The sequence below is a fragment of the Panthera pardus genome, unplaced genomic scaffold (genome assembly GCF_024362965.1).
Source record: "Panthera pardus isolate Hobbes unplaced genomic scaffold, ASM2436296v1 HiC_scaffold_24, whole genome shotgun sequence".
Classification (NCBI taxonomy): domain Eukaryota; kingdom Metazoa; phylum Chordata; class Mammalia; order Carnivora; family Felidae; genus Panthera; species Panthera pardus.
The window spans coordinates 128430820-128445646 of record NW_026526810.1 but is presented as its reverse complement, the minus strand read 5'-3'; the positions used below and the strand labels follow the sequence as shown (position 1 = coordinate 128445646).

Genomic DNA, 14827 nt, shown 5'->3' with positions numbered 1-14827 from the left:
TGTAAAGAAAAACAAAGTATCACAACGCTTATTTCTTTCTGGCAGTAGTCAAATCAAATTGGTTAACAGGTGCCAGTGTAAGAAAAGTGATTCTGGAATAATTGAACTATAATCAAATCTATTTTTTATGTCTGGTAATTTCTCTCCTCCCCTTAACTGGCTGCTTCAATTTTACTCATGTTTCCTGGAATTAAAAGTTTCCACAGGCTGGGGTTAATATAAATTTTCACTACCTCTCTTTAAAAAAAATGCTAACATGTTTTCAATTTTACAGTGTTTGTTCTATCAAAAATGAGCCAGGACACAGGCCAAAAATAACTTCTTTAATAAATGGGGAAATGAGAAGAAATATAAAATGTAGAGATGATTAATTCAGTCAGGACTTACTCCAGGTACAGAGGCAATCATCTGCTTGCTCAGGATTGTTGACTCAGCTAGTTTGGTTCCAGCATCTGCACAAATAAACTAGTAAGAAATTGAAAGCATAATTACTTTTAAGAGCACTTGGACAGTAATAAGTTATTTATAGTTTTATTAACTTGGCCTACTTTCATTAGTGTTTACTCCCGTGACAATCTGCCCTGGATATATAGGACTTGCTAATCATGACAGTTGTTCCTATCAGAAATTGAGGATCATAGTACTGAGATTAACACATGGATTCTTACTTTACCCAGACAGCTCAGTGGCACTGAAATGGTGCATTCAGTCAAGGGAGAAAGGAAAGACATCAACACTGTCAGATTTATTCTGAAGTTATTATATTTACTCTCTAGTGCTTCTCGAGAGTTCCGGACTTCTCATAGATTTTCCAGATTTCTATCATTATACATTTAAAATGAAAACAGAAATATAACAAACCTCATTGTGAGCAATCTGCCTGTGTCTTCTCTACCTTCACCCATGCCTATCCTCTGTGCTGATGATGACCCCACCCCCACTCCTGTCCTTGCCCCACGGAACACTTCACACACTTCCACTATAACAGTTGCGACCTTAGACAGCAGTGACCTATGAAGTCTGTTTCACAACCTGCTACAAGCTCTCCAAGGGCACAGACTCCATCCATGCATCTGACCTGCCTGACTAGCTTCCTGCCTGACATCATGGAGGGGCTCAGCAAAACTTGGTGAAATGGATCAATTAACCAATTATGACAAGCTCAGGATAAGGACACATTGGCCAGGTTCCAATTTAATTTACTTCGTTACGGATTTTTATAGGTGTTTCCCACCTCATGCAACACCCAGCTATTTATTAATGGTTTCAAGACAAAGTTACACATGAAGTCTGCAGACTTTGCTATGAGCTAGTAGGTCCTGGTTAATTTGTCCTCTCTGGCCTCTGGCCGGTGGTCCCAACAACTTTGGGGTCCAAAGCTGCTGCTGTGCATGGTTCAGCGGCTCTGAAAGCTTTCACACTGACAGCCCTACCTTCTAACCCATTCCACTCTCACTCTAGAAGAGCACAGAAAAGTTAGGAAGATCAAGATGAGGAGTTCAGCAAGGCAGGCTAGCTCCCTGGCAAACTGGGGAGAAGTAATACGGGTTAGGGTGCTAGAGAAAAGCTCACGCGGGCCTGATGAAGACCAGAAACCAGCATGTTGTCAGGCTAATCAGGGGTCAGGATCAGAGCATAATAAATAGGTAACAGGCTTTGGCTAACAAGGCAGAGATTTAGGCCGAAGACCTTCTGAGGGCAAGTATCCCTGAGGCTTCTCATTCAAGGCTTTGTTCAAGAGCTGGTCATCAAGTGTGGTCCTGCAAGAGAGGTATTTCAACACGTAACTGAGCTGGGGGGCAGAGGACAACAGGCAGAGCCTTCTCTGAAAGCCACATTGCAGGAGCAGATACATACCACAACTCTACATTCATGTACAGTCATTTCCGTTTGCCTCAAATACAGTTCCAGAAGGCTGAGGAATCTATTTGGCCATTAACTCTGAATCTAGCAAAGAAAGTACCAGCAGGTACTATCCAGGGAATACCTGCAACTTTCCATTATTTTATTCAGGAATGCTTACGTCTTCTGTCAGCTCTCTAACTAGGACTTATTCCTAATATAAGAAAAAGTAGGGGTGCCTGGGTGGCTCAGTCGGTTGAGCGTCCGACTTCGGTTCAGGTCATGATCTCACGGCTCATGAGTTCGAGCCCCGCATTGGGCTCTGTGCTGATGGCTCAGAACTTGGAGCCTGCTTCGGATTCTGTGTTTCCCTCTCTCTCTGCCCCTCCCCTGCTCATGCTCTGTCTCTCCCTGTCTCAAAAATAAATAAAAACATTAAGAAAAAAAAATTTTTTTTAAAAGTAAATACATCAGAATTTTTTTTTTTTTAAAGGAAAGCCTATAACTTTGGCCAGAACATGTCAGTAAGAAAAAGTAAAATATCTGATAGAAGTACATGATCAAAAGAAGAAACAGTCCCAACCTCCTGGCAGATAACACATGTTTTCCCATAAAATGTATTTTCAAAAGCTATCAGAGTCTGCAATCTAAGACAAACTACTCATAACTAAGTTTCAAAACCTCTGTCAGGATACCAACATTTTAATTAATTTCTTTGCAACAGAAATGAGAGCCAAGAGAGGCCAGAAGGGAGAGGACAGAACTGCACGTAAGCGTGAGAGAAGGGAAGTCAGGGCAGTGGAGATGCTCTGTGGTGGGTTCACACCGGGGGCCCCCAAAAGTGTGCTTGCCTGGCCTGGCTGTACCCTTGAGAGCAAGAGAAGATTCGCAGAGAAGCGATACTTCAATGTCTCTATCTCCCCTGAGCAGAAGCCTTTCTCACCTATGACACTCAGCCAAGCAGAATGAGTAGCATAATGGAAGGACGGTGTCAGCCACGTAGCCCCAAGATATGAGGCCAAATTAAAATGTTTGGTAACTCTTAGAAGTCAGAATTAATCAGAAATCCCCCCCCCCCAAATTTATGGAAGTACCGTGGAGAGTCTGGTGTATTAACAGGTATAAAAGTGGATAAGCCTCTAAAACCATCTACTATTGGGGCGTCTGGGTGGCTCAGTCGTTTAAGCGTCCAACTTCGGCTCAGGTCATGATCTCATGGTTTGTAAGTTCAAGCCCTGCGTCAGGCTCTGTGCTGACAGCTCAGAGCCTGGAGCCTGCTTCAGATTCTGTGTCTCCCTCTCTCTTTGTCCCTCCCCAGCTTGTGCTCTGTCTCTCTCTCTGTCTCAAAAATAAACACTAAAAAAACAAAAATAAAAATAAAACCATCTACTATTTATTTTTTATCAAGGCATTTAAATCCAGTGTAATTGCAAGGGGCGGGGGGCACCTCAATGGCTTAGTTGGTAGAGCATGCAACTCTTGATCTCGGGGTTGTGAGTTCGAGCCCCATGTGTGGTATGGGGCTTACTTATTAACATTTTTTAAAAGTTTTTTTTTTATCAAATATAAAAATAAATCCAGTGTAATTTTTATATAATATGTACAACTAAAACCTTAATAAACACTTCTTTTTACATAGCTGCCAACCATAAGCTGAAAAATCCCATTACAATTTTATAGAATTGCTCACAATATAAAGACATAACTAAAACTCAGAGAGGGGACGGATGTCTGTTGCAGAAGGAAGAATTTCATACTTTGAGACAGAAATATGCTACTGAAACACACACTCCCACATGAATACAAAAGAATACAAAAGAAAGGCGATATCCATTATGTGTCTTACTAAATTCATTATCAAAATGAGACTCAAAATAGTATCTCCACCTCTCATCCAAAGAGTGATCAGATTATTACTAACTCAACTAATGTTAATACCCCACGTCAATAGTATCTGTGACTTAAAAAGAGGCGTCCCTCTGTCAGTTCTTTGTCCTCTAGCCCACCACTAGCCTGTCTTTAAAAGAGAAATCTTTCACCCACACAGTTTCTTACACTTGACTGTACAGGTGTATCCCACACAGTGGGGGTGCTCCATGCAAATCAGCACAATGTCTACTCTTAACACATAATAAGGGCTGAGGAAATTCGTTTTGATTTAGGCTCATATAGCCTTTACAGAAGCTTTTAATGAGTTATCACCCTATTATGAAAATTCTGCTTTAATCTATCTAGATAACACTTATGATAACCTATTACACCCAAAATATCTCCAGCAGACCAGCAGCAAAGATGTCATAAGTGAAAAGTTAAAATGTTGACAGGTCTGAATTAAAACAAGATAGGGCATCTGTCCAATGTGCAGAAGAACTATATCCTGGTGGTTGACAACTTAGATTCTGAAGAATACATATATTTTTCTTATTTGGAAAATCCTTTCCTACCTCCAAGCCTCTTTTTCTTTAAAAAATAAAACATCCACTTGTGCGTTTACGGCCTTCAGACGTTATATGCAGGTAAAAACAAATAACAGGAGTCTATGGCTAGACGACCACAAGAGAGCAGGTGGGAGATTTCCCACGATGCCGGGCCTCTAGAAAGAATTTCTAGGAATTAAAACAGATTGGTACCTATCATGACCCTGAAACATTTAAAACTTGGATGGCCACACATCCCTTGGGCAAGTGTTTCGTTGTTCTTTAAGGGCAGAGTATTTGATAAACAACAAAGGTATCATCTATCTATGAGAAGAGTATAAATGGCTCAAGGCCTGTGAATTTATCTATCTAGGACATTATTAGAGGGGTAGTAATGGAAATACCCTGGTGGTCTCTGTGGGATGGAAGAATGAAGGGTAAATCCAAGGTCTGAGCAACTGACTATCTTGCCAGTGTCACTCATGATGGATCACCAGGGGAGTTTTTCCTTCCAATTGTTGCTTTCTTTTCTGTTTCCAAGTTCCATTTTCAGTTCAGCAAAGCCACCCCCACTGCCATCAGATTATGTTTGCTGATATCTGTGGAAGAAGTCACTGTTGGCCCCAGACATATTATCTGTCCATACTGTGAGCCTGGTCCTCCAGGTGCCAGAAACTGATGCTCATCAGTAAAGAGGAAAGCTTTTCTCTGACTGCAGACTACATTCACTGGCCTAAGAGAAGCCACCAGAGAAAGGCTATCACCTCCGCCATCCTCCAGAGAACACCTGCAGGAACCAGGCGGTCAAGGGCAAGAGAAAAAGGAACTGGGAAACCCTACCAAAAGATGTCCTATTCTTGAAGAGAGACAAAAGATGCTTCTCCCTCAACTCATGAGGGGCCCCATGGAGGACCTCTCTCCGTGGCTTAGCCAGGAACTACCAGGCAGAGATGGAAAGTACTTTGGTTTTTTAAAGCATGACTCACTTTTATTTCTCTCAGTAATGAAAATGGACTGTATATAGAACAAAGACATAATACTTCAAAATAGCATAATGTTTAATATTTTTTGTTGGGAAGATTGAAACATTATTCATAAAGTTGTTTCTCTTTGGCATGACCTCAAATCTTCTCTGAAATACCTCTCTAACCCAAAGAATTTTACAACTAGATTCTTAAAATGTAATGATTCCATGACAAATACATACTGGTTTTAAAAAGACGGAGATGGTATTTATTTGAAATGGTATATGAGAATCCAAAAAAAAAAAAAAAAAACAAAACCACATTCAGAACAATCTACTTTTTTGGCTTCTTTATTCCTAAAGCTAATTTGTTTTTGTTATTTATTCACCTAGCTGTGATACAATAATCACTGTTTTCATGGTTTCCTTAAACACTGGGCAATTTAAACTGCCAGTGTTCTTTTTCTGTCTTGTGACAAGTGCTTATTATGGTTGACTAATGTACTTCACAGAAAGCCAGGCCCCAGCAGCAGTCACTGAACGGCGTGCTAGACCCCAAGAAGATCAGCCACATAGATCAGCTCTGCTCAAGATTGAGGGCAACTGAGGAAACGTTCTCCCATGGAAGCAGGAAAGCACCTTCAGCATCTGGAAACCCAGGCTGTTTTGAGGCGGCAGGTTCCCATCCAGAACACTAGCAGAAGCAAGTGACTCCCAGACACTGTCAACCTACTAGCTTAAATCCCTCACGGGCTTTTTCACTAAGCCCAGTTCACTTGCCCTCTTCTCCAAACCAGTGTCGATCCCATCAATCCTTATGGTCAGTTTGGGTCACAGTTGTTGGTACTCAAAAAGCAGTGGTGCTGCCCAGGCATAAGTAGGAAGGGCTGGCCAGTGGCAATCCACTGGTAGAGATTCAAAGTCTGCCTCTCCTTAGGAAGGCCAGTAGCTCCTGGCTCTGATTTGTTCTTCTGTCTTCCTCTGGGGTTTTCTAGCATCCTGTACAATGGGAGCCATTTCATTCTGACTATATTGTACCTGACATTCACTGCTGCCACTCGCCAGCCATCACTGCTCTCAGCCAGCTCCAGTGTGCCCTGCAAAGCTAGGCCATGGCTCACTGAAAGTACACCAACTTCTTATTAAATCTCATGCCTTCGAGAAAAATTCAATTCTGGTTCTAAGGATTAGTAGTATATGGCAGGGGAGGAAGGAGATCAGTAGTGAATCTTAGATAGTAAATGATGGGTATGGTTCCTCCTCTTCTCCCAGGTAAACTCCTGAACTTCGGCACATACTTTAAGGTCCATACGGTCCCTCTTCTACACCACACTTCCTTACTCAGTGCACACCTCTGCTACTGTACCCATCACCCTGTGTTGGAAATGCTTGCTTATATGTCAGCTTCACCAACTGGACAGCAAATTCCTGGAAGGAAGGAGGCATGGCTTATTCATTATTTCCCCAGCACCTGGGCCAGGTCTGGGCTGCTAGTGGCTTAATGAGCCTTCTTCCATCTCCCAGGCTGAGCTGGCCACTCCCTCCTCTTCAGCACTCTACATACTGTGCAGACTTTCAGTATAGGCGTTAGCACATGATCAGGATAGGGTTTATGCCTTTTACATTGCTATACCCCTAGAATCTAGCCCCAGACAGATGGCCAGTAAACATCTATAGATACTACTGAAGGGTCACATGGGGCCACAGGATGGAAGACAGCACAGTTCAGGTCAGTGTAGGTTATCAGTGCAGGGAGTGATTTGAGAAAAAGCAGAGTTTTAGCAGAATTCCTTTAGTTAGCCAGAGGCTGGAAGACCGGATTTGTGTGCAGAGAGAGGAAGGCACTGCAAACAGCTAGGAGCTCTTACGGTAAGAGGGGCGAGTGATGCAAGGAGCCCGACTGGGCTGTGTACAGACCCTGTGGTCAGATGCGGACACCACTTCTGCCAGCTGTGTGGTCTTGGGCAAGTCACTGTACCTCCCTGAGCCTGTCTCTCATCTGCGGTACAGAACTAATACCTCACATGGCGGTAAGGATTAAGGGTAACATGTAAAGCACCCAGCATAGCCCATCACAGGTGCTTAGAATGTTTCCTTCTCCCTCATCTCTCCAAATGGCACCCAAGGTACCTAAGATTCAGGGAAACTTGCCTAGTTCCTTGATATCAAGCTCCCATTTTCCTCCAGTCATTTAACTTCAACCTTGTAGGCCAAGCCCCTGGGACGGGTCTTAATGCTCATCGGGAAGAAATAAAACAGCTGTGACTCGTTTACTGCGCACTTTGCACAAAGGCAGTCTGAATGATACTCTCTGGTCCTAGCCCTGGCTCATGGCCAAGTTTCTTTAAGTCTAGCCTCAACCCTTGGGAGTATGAGGTGGGGTCCCATGTTACCTGATTTCCTCAGGTCATTATCCCTAAATTTGTCCCAACTTCCTGTTGAAGCCTCCCTCCCCCCCCCCCCCACCCCCATTGCTTGAAGCCAGTCAGCCTCTCGTGCTGAACTCCAACCTCATAGAAAGGCTTTTGCCTGCACCCAGTAGTCCTTTGTGGTCTAGCTCAAATGCCACCTCCTTCAAGAAGTCTTCCCTGATTTCACATCACAGGGGATGGGATGCCTCCTGCTCTCAACTCCCGCCAGGACTTTGTTATATCTCTTTCTCTCTCTCATGGCACTAGTCATAGCTGGTCTCATGTGATTAAAAACCTGCACGCTTGTCTAAGATGATGAGCTAAGGGAGCTAGGGATGGAGGGCTCCAGCCCCTCACGAGCAACCCTACAGCCAAAAGCACCAACTCTGTAAGTTCTCCAGAACCTGCCTTGTATGCGTTCAAGCCCCTCTGCCTCAGGGCTCCTGTGGGTGCTGGTGCTTTTCACATCCACCTGCCACCATGCTTGAACTCTGTACGTCCCACCACGGAATGTACCTGGTCGGGCCTACCCTCACCCTCAGCTCTTCAGGGAGATTTGGTGACCCACCCACATGCATGGGACTCTGCAACCAGACCTCAGCCTGGTGACCCACTAGTGGCTTCATTAGTCCTCTGTCAGCTCCATTAGCTGTCAATGAGCTGCCCTCCGACCTACCTGGCTGTAAATTTCTTGAGGACAGAAATTATTGTTTCATTATTCTCTTTGCCCCTCACAGAACTAGTTCCACAGTAGGGACAAAATAAATACTCCTTTTTTGTCTTGTTTAGCCAGTGGAGGTGTTAAGTGTGTAATATTGGTTCGATCATGGCTCAGGTAAGATAGATTATTTCTCAGTTCTGGGCAGAGATTTTTGATTTTTGCATATGCCCCACACCTTCCTTAATTTTTCCAAACATAGTGGATCTCGTGGAAAGTATTTCAAACAACACATAGGCCCACCTGGACAAGCAGGAGGAGGTTTGTATCTGGTAAAGGGGATTTGAGCTTCAGGGCCTGCAGGAGTTCCAGAACAACACTACGAGACAAGTAGAATTTATCCCGCTCCTAAACAGAACAAAAGAGAAGAAGGTAAGCTATTTCTAAAAACTCAGAATAGAACTGTCAAAAGAGCTTCCAAAAGATTCACAGATCGGAAATGAAAAACAGTATTTGAATATGCATAATGAACTGTCCTTAAGAAATAAAATTAAAACTGAAAGGAAAAAATTAAAAAGGCATTTTTGTGTGTGTAATGAGTTTACTGAAGCACCCAGAGCACATAATTCAACGGGTAAGAAAAAGATAGGAGGTCTCTTCAATACTGAAATGGCCAGATTTGGTTTTTGCTTGCAGGAAATGATAGGTTCTAAGAAATGCAGAAATTAAATCCAAAAGCGTTTTTTTCCCAAAAGAAAATGATTTAGAGAGAAACATATACAGCTGCTTCCAGGGGCTCATACCCTCTCTGAGGAACTTACTTTTCAAATGGACTGCTTAAGCACACAGAAAAATAAATGGAACATACTAGGTACCACCACTCATCTTTGTCACATTGTAACATTTGCTTTATGTAATGTCACAGAAACAGTGGAAGCTTCCTGTATGGTGCTCTCTTTTCTTTCTCCCTTCCTTGAAGTAGTCACAATTTTGAATCTGGTGCTTACTAGTTCATGTATGTTTTTACATATCCATACGTATGTATGCCTCTGTTACAAGGTATAATATTATTTTTCCGTGCTTGTTTTTAACTTTCTCTGACAGTATCATACTGTGCATCTCTTTCTGCTTATAATTTCTCGCTACATTATATTTTTGAAGTTAGTTCCTATTGATACATGTAGTTGTGGTTCTTTTAACTAGGGTTTAACAATATTTTATTAGAAGAACATACTGAAATTCATTGATCTGTTTTCCTGTTAACGGAACATGAGATTGTTTTCAATTTTGCAAGTTTTTTACCGTCAACTATAACACACATGCATAAAAGGACATAAAACACAAACGTGCAGATAAATGGGTTCATATAGACTGAACACCCAGGTCAAACAGCAGCACGTCACAAGCACCTTGGAGCCCCTCATGTGTCCTTTCTTGATCATAACCAAGGAACTGGAGACCCAATGGGTCTGCATCCACTTTCTTTTCCTTTTCCTCATTTTCACTCATGGTATATACTGCCACCTGTATGCCCAAATAGCCTTGCGTGCTGAACACTTTTTAAAAAAATTATTTCTAGAAATCATTTGAGGCCTGAAATGTTATCTTCCTCCAAAGAGCTTTCTGCCTGTTTTTTGCCAGGTCCCTGGAGGTACTAGCCTGGTCCGGGGTTACCTTAATAAACACACAAGCCTTGTAATGTCTTATATTGGGCCACCAAAGGGCTTGACACTGAGCTTGATCTATGTGAGGACAAGTTCACCTCTGGGTTATCTTTATTTTGTAGTCCTGACCAGACAGGGATGGGCTGCAGGGGTGCAGGATCATACCAAGTCCCTGCTCTTGGTAGGTCCTGGATTCTGACTCTTGTTCCCCGAGCCTCCTGGATCTTCTAGAACTGCAGCTCAGCCTCTCAGTCACATCCCTGCATTTCTGTGCTCTCCCGGATCTTAGCCGGGTGATTCATTTAAATCTGGTTAGCATTTTGATGCTTTTAAGAAGTTTTCAGAAAATATCTTGCTCATTTTTTTAAGCTTTTAAGTAGGAAATGATCTAGCCCATAATTATCAGGAAAGAAGTCTAAACTTTTTATTGAAATTATACTAAATTTATAGGTTATTTTATGAGAATTAGCTGTCTTTATTATGCTGGGTCCTCATCCATGAACATGAGATCTGTCTCCATTTACTTAATGCTGTTTAATAAAACTTTCTGGTTATCTCCATTAAGTTCTTGCACATTTTTGTTAGATTTATTCTTTGTTGCCACAGGAAATGACATTTTACAAGTATATTTTATAATCATTTGTAGCTGAATATTAAAGGTGGATGATTTCTGGGTATTCATTTGTAATCAGCATCCTTGCTGAACTCTTACAAAAGTTTTGAAAAGGCAGATTTTCCTTGGTTCATTTGTAATCATATCATCTATGGAAAGTGAGAGTTTTATTTTTCCTTTCAAATCCTTACACCTTTGATTTCTTCTTCCTATCTTACTGAATTGAGTAGGACCCCCTGGACCATAATGAATAGAAACAGTGATAATGGGCATTCTTGTCTTATTTACAATTTTAAAGGGACTACTGTTGGCATTTCACCATTAAGTATAACATTTCCTAGAAGTTTCTGGTAGGCACAAGCTAAGGAATTTCCCTTATATTCCTAGTTTGACAGGAATTATCACAAATGGATGTTGAATTACATAGAATGCTTCTTTTGTATTTGCTCAGATAATGATATAAATTTTTCACCTTTCATCTGGTATCATGGTGACATAAATCAATGTTCTAATATATAAACCATTCTTATACTTCAAGAAAATCCTCACTGGGCCATGAGGCTTTATGTTTAACACATTAATTTGCTATTATTCATTCAGAATTTGTATACCTTAGAAGTAGAATTGGCCCATAATTTTCCTTTCTCCCACTGCCCTTGTCCAGTTGGTGTCAAGAGTCTACTGGCCTCACAGAGGATGTTGAAAGTGTTCCCTGGTTTTGATTCTCTGCACAAAGTGGAGCTCAGTCTGTTCCTTCAGTGTTTAACAGAAGTCATCTTTAAAACTGGGACGTTTTATAGTTACCCATTCCAATTTTTAATCATTTAGGTCTAGCCATTGTTTTCCTTAGTTGTAGTGTGTTACATTCTTCTAGAAAATTGTCACCTTGTCCAAGATTTCAAATTTACCCACACAGAGTTGTTCATTTCAAAATCTCTGCTATGTCTACAGTTACATAGACACTATGTCCCTTTTTCACTGCTGATAGTCTTTATCTGTGCCTTTTCTCTGCTTCTCTTGATCAGTCTCACCAAAGTTTTGTCAAAACCTCAAAGCCCCCTTCTGGTTGTACTGATCCTCCATTGTAGCTATGTTTTCTATTTCATTAATTCCTGACCTTATCTTTATTATTTCCTTCCTTTAAATCTTCGTATGGTTGCTCTGTTATGCCTATTAACTTGACTTGTTTACCTCATTTTGTTTCTCTTCTTTTCCAAGAGAAGTATTTAAGACTATGAATCTTCTTCTAAATATCTCTGTGGCTCCATATCTCAAACTTTAGAATGTAGTATTTTCATATTTGTGTAGTTCTAAATATTTTTGTAAATTCTCCTATCTCCTCTGATCTATGAATTATTTAAAAGTATATTTCAAATTCCAAATATAGCAGGTCCCAGACACCATTAATCCATTCAATATCTCTGTATGAATTCGAAAAAGGGACACACACATAATACAAATACACACACAGCCATGAAAAAGAATGAAATCTTGCCATTTGCAACAATACAGATAGACCCAGAGGGTATTATACCAAGTGAAATCAGTCAGACAGAGAAAGACAAGTGTCTCATGATTTCACTTATAAGTGGAATCTAGAAAAACAAAACAAACAAACAAAAACCAGATTCTTAAATACAGAGAACAAAATGGTGGTTGCCAGACGGGAGGAAGGTGGGATGATAGATGAAGCAGATAAAGAGGATTAAAAGGTTGTAAATATAAATAATTCATGGAGATGAAAAGTACAGCATCGGGAACACAGTCAATAATATTGTGATAATGTTGTATGATGACAGAAGGTGACTATACTAATCACAGTGAGTATTAAGAAATGTATAGAATTATAGAATCAATATGGTGTATACCTGAAACTAATATAACACTGTATTTAATTATACTTGAATTAAAAAACCAAATAAGCAAAATAAAATTAGATACATGCAAATCTAAAAAACAAACTTTGAGCCACTAAGCTCCCAAGACAAGCAACTCCCCCACCCAAGACTGCTACAATATCAGCTTATATGCTTCCCACTCTGGTTCTCAATCTCCTCTCCAATTTTGCCCCTTTCATTCTTATAAAATTACCAATACATTTAAAATCATATTCATTACATTTTACCCAGCACTTCTATTATTTTAAGTGGGACAGTTTTCAGGTATTTAGGCTGCCAGATTGCCAGAAGGAGAAGTCTACAAAGCCCTTACCTTTCTATGCCTTTTCTTTTGATTAAACAAGGGAGAATGCTCAGCTAGATACTGCTCTTTCTGAAACCATTTCCAATAGTTTCCCATTATCTGTGAAGAAGGTGGGAACACCCTAAGACTGAAGCTTTCTACAAGTAATAGTTATTTTGAGTTTGACCACTGGAGATGGGCAGATGACAACAGGAAGTAGAAGGCCACTAAAGCAATCATGGGGTAGGAGAGCATATAATGTATAAGGAATGTTCAAAACTAAGAATATCTTGACTTTAAAAAAGTGGAAGTTCCTCTGTGGTCAATCTCTATAGTGCACAACATAGAAAGTACAAATTCATTATGGTTCTTCCCCTTTAAAAAGTGCGTAATTCAAACAAACCAAGCATAAAGAAAATTAAGAAATAAAATAACTTCTTTTCATTGTATATCTTTTCATTGCATCTGGTACTGTGTCCTATAGATCTACTGTTTTAAGTGACAAAAAAAAAAAAAAGAAGTTATTTTTCAGGAAGGATTTGAAAGAAGAAAAAAAAATGCTGATTATTTAGGTAGTTAGAAAACTCCAAGCAGAGTAATAAGTTTATAATCAGAAAGACTAAAGACAAGATTATCATGGAACACTTAACACGGCAGAATGGACACAAGATGGTAAGAAAAAAAGGACAAGAGTGTTTTAAATAGAATGAAAGACTTGATAGAAAATTAAATTTTTAATGAGGAAAATAAAAGGCTTATAGAAGTGGACAACATGAAAAATGGAATATTCTAGATGTTCAGGGGAGAACAACAGAAACAGAGTCCCCACTGAAAAGAAACTTGGAAAATTTGGAAAGTGGGTAACATTGTACACTGTTCTTGAGGGCAGACGTGCTCCCAGTTGGCCTTGCTTTTCCTTTAGGACAGCATCTACCAGCTCCAACAAGGCTGCTACAGGCACTGGGCAAGCAGTACTTTTCCACTCCTCAGCAGTGGGCCAGGGGAGAAGAAAGATAATGCAATACAGAAACCATTATGAAGGCAAGATGATAAAAGATGAGATTACAATCTCAGAGGCCAAGAACCCAGAAGTGGAGAGACAAACAAGTGATGAGAATTAAGGAGCTCTCCTCAGGATTTTACAAATGACAAGCTGATATTTTTCTACTTTGGGTATAAAAATGACATGGAGTTATGGCTTGCCCACTAATCATGGGATGGTGAACTTGAAAAGGACCTTAAGAGGTCATTTAGAACCACTATCTCGTTTTACTCAAAATCTCTCTTCTCTTCTAAACCATATGAGCCTCATTTCTCCAAGTTTGTATATTTAAGATACAGTTTATATAGATTTGCATAAAGTGTTTCCTTCCTGTGATATTTATTAGACCTCAGTAGAATTACTCATTTTTAACTATAGTGAAGCAATGAACGGAACAAGCATTGACACCGGTTAGAAAGAATGTTTCTGCCAGTTTTCAGTTTCCCCAGAACAAACGGATACGCAACCTTACCTTTGTGAAAGCTCGGTAACACAAACCACACACCTCCACCAGGTAGGCTAAAGTGAAGACGGCATTCTGAATCACAAAGCTGAGCAGTTTTGAAAATGGTTCCAACAGACTCTGTAATGAGATTGGGGCCAAATAAAACCAATTGCTGATTCTTTCATTAAAAAAAAAAAGTATTAAAGTCTTCTGATACTTAAACTAATGGGATCATTCCTTTAGTTAAAATCTGTTGCCAGGTGGCTAGTGGAGTAACACTATTGGTCTAACAAGAACAGAACTGTACATTCAATCAGTGCCTTTAAAGAGCATGATTTAATCATCTTGTTCCTCAAAAAAAAAAAAAAAAAAAAATTCTTACTTTCCCAGGTGGCCTCATTTATAAAGCTATTCAACTCCAATTTTGTCCTTATGTCCACCCCCAGCAATCAAGACTTTGTGAGGTTTGTTCTAGGATTTTCCACTGTATTTCTCAGAATCTGTAGGCATCTCTGGGCTCATCCATCCAGCTCCTTTAAAGCCTCTCATCTCAGTTTTAAGTTGCACAAACCAAGCAAGTAAGTACAAGG

At 40.4% G+C, this 14827-nt stretch overlaps 1 protein-coding gene across 22 annotated transcripts in view; it reads right to left on the bottom strand.

The window, feature by feature from the left end:
* The window catches only part of UNC79 (unc-79 homolog, NALCN channel complex subunit), a 266834-nt gene that overhangs the window by 35728 nt on the left and 216279 nt on the right, over nt 1-14827 (bottom strand). For all 22 annotated transcript variants that reach the window (XM_019462133.2, XM_019462137.2, XM_053889744.1 and 19 more), the window contains 3 exons: nt 14265-14375; nt 8596-8700; nt 388-465 (listed from right to left, as the gene is read on the bottom strand). In XM_019462133.2, coding sequence (XP_019317678.2) covers nt 388-465; nt 8596-8700; nt 14265-14375 — 294 coding nt within the window. The remainder of the gene's footprint in view (nt 1-387; nt 466-8595; nt 8701-14264; nt 14376-14827) is intronic.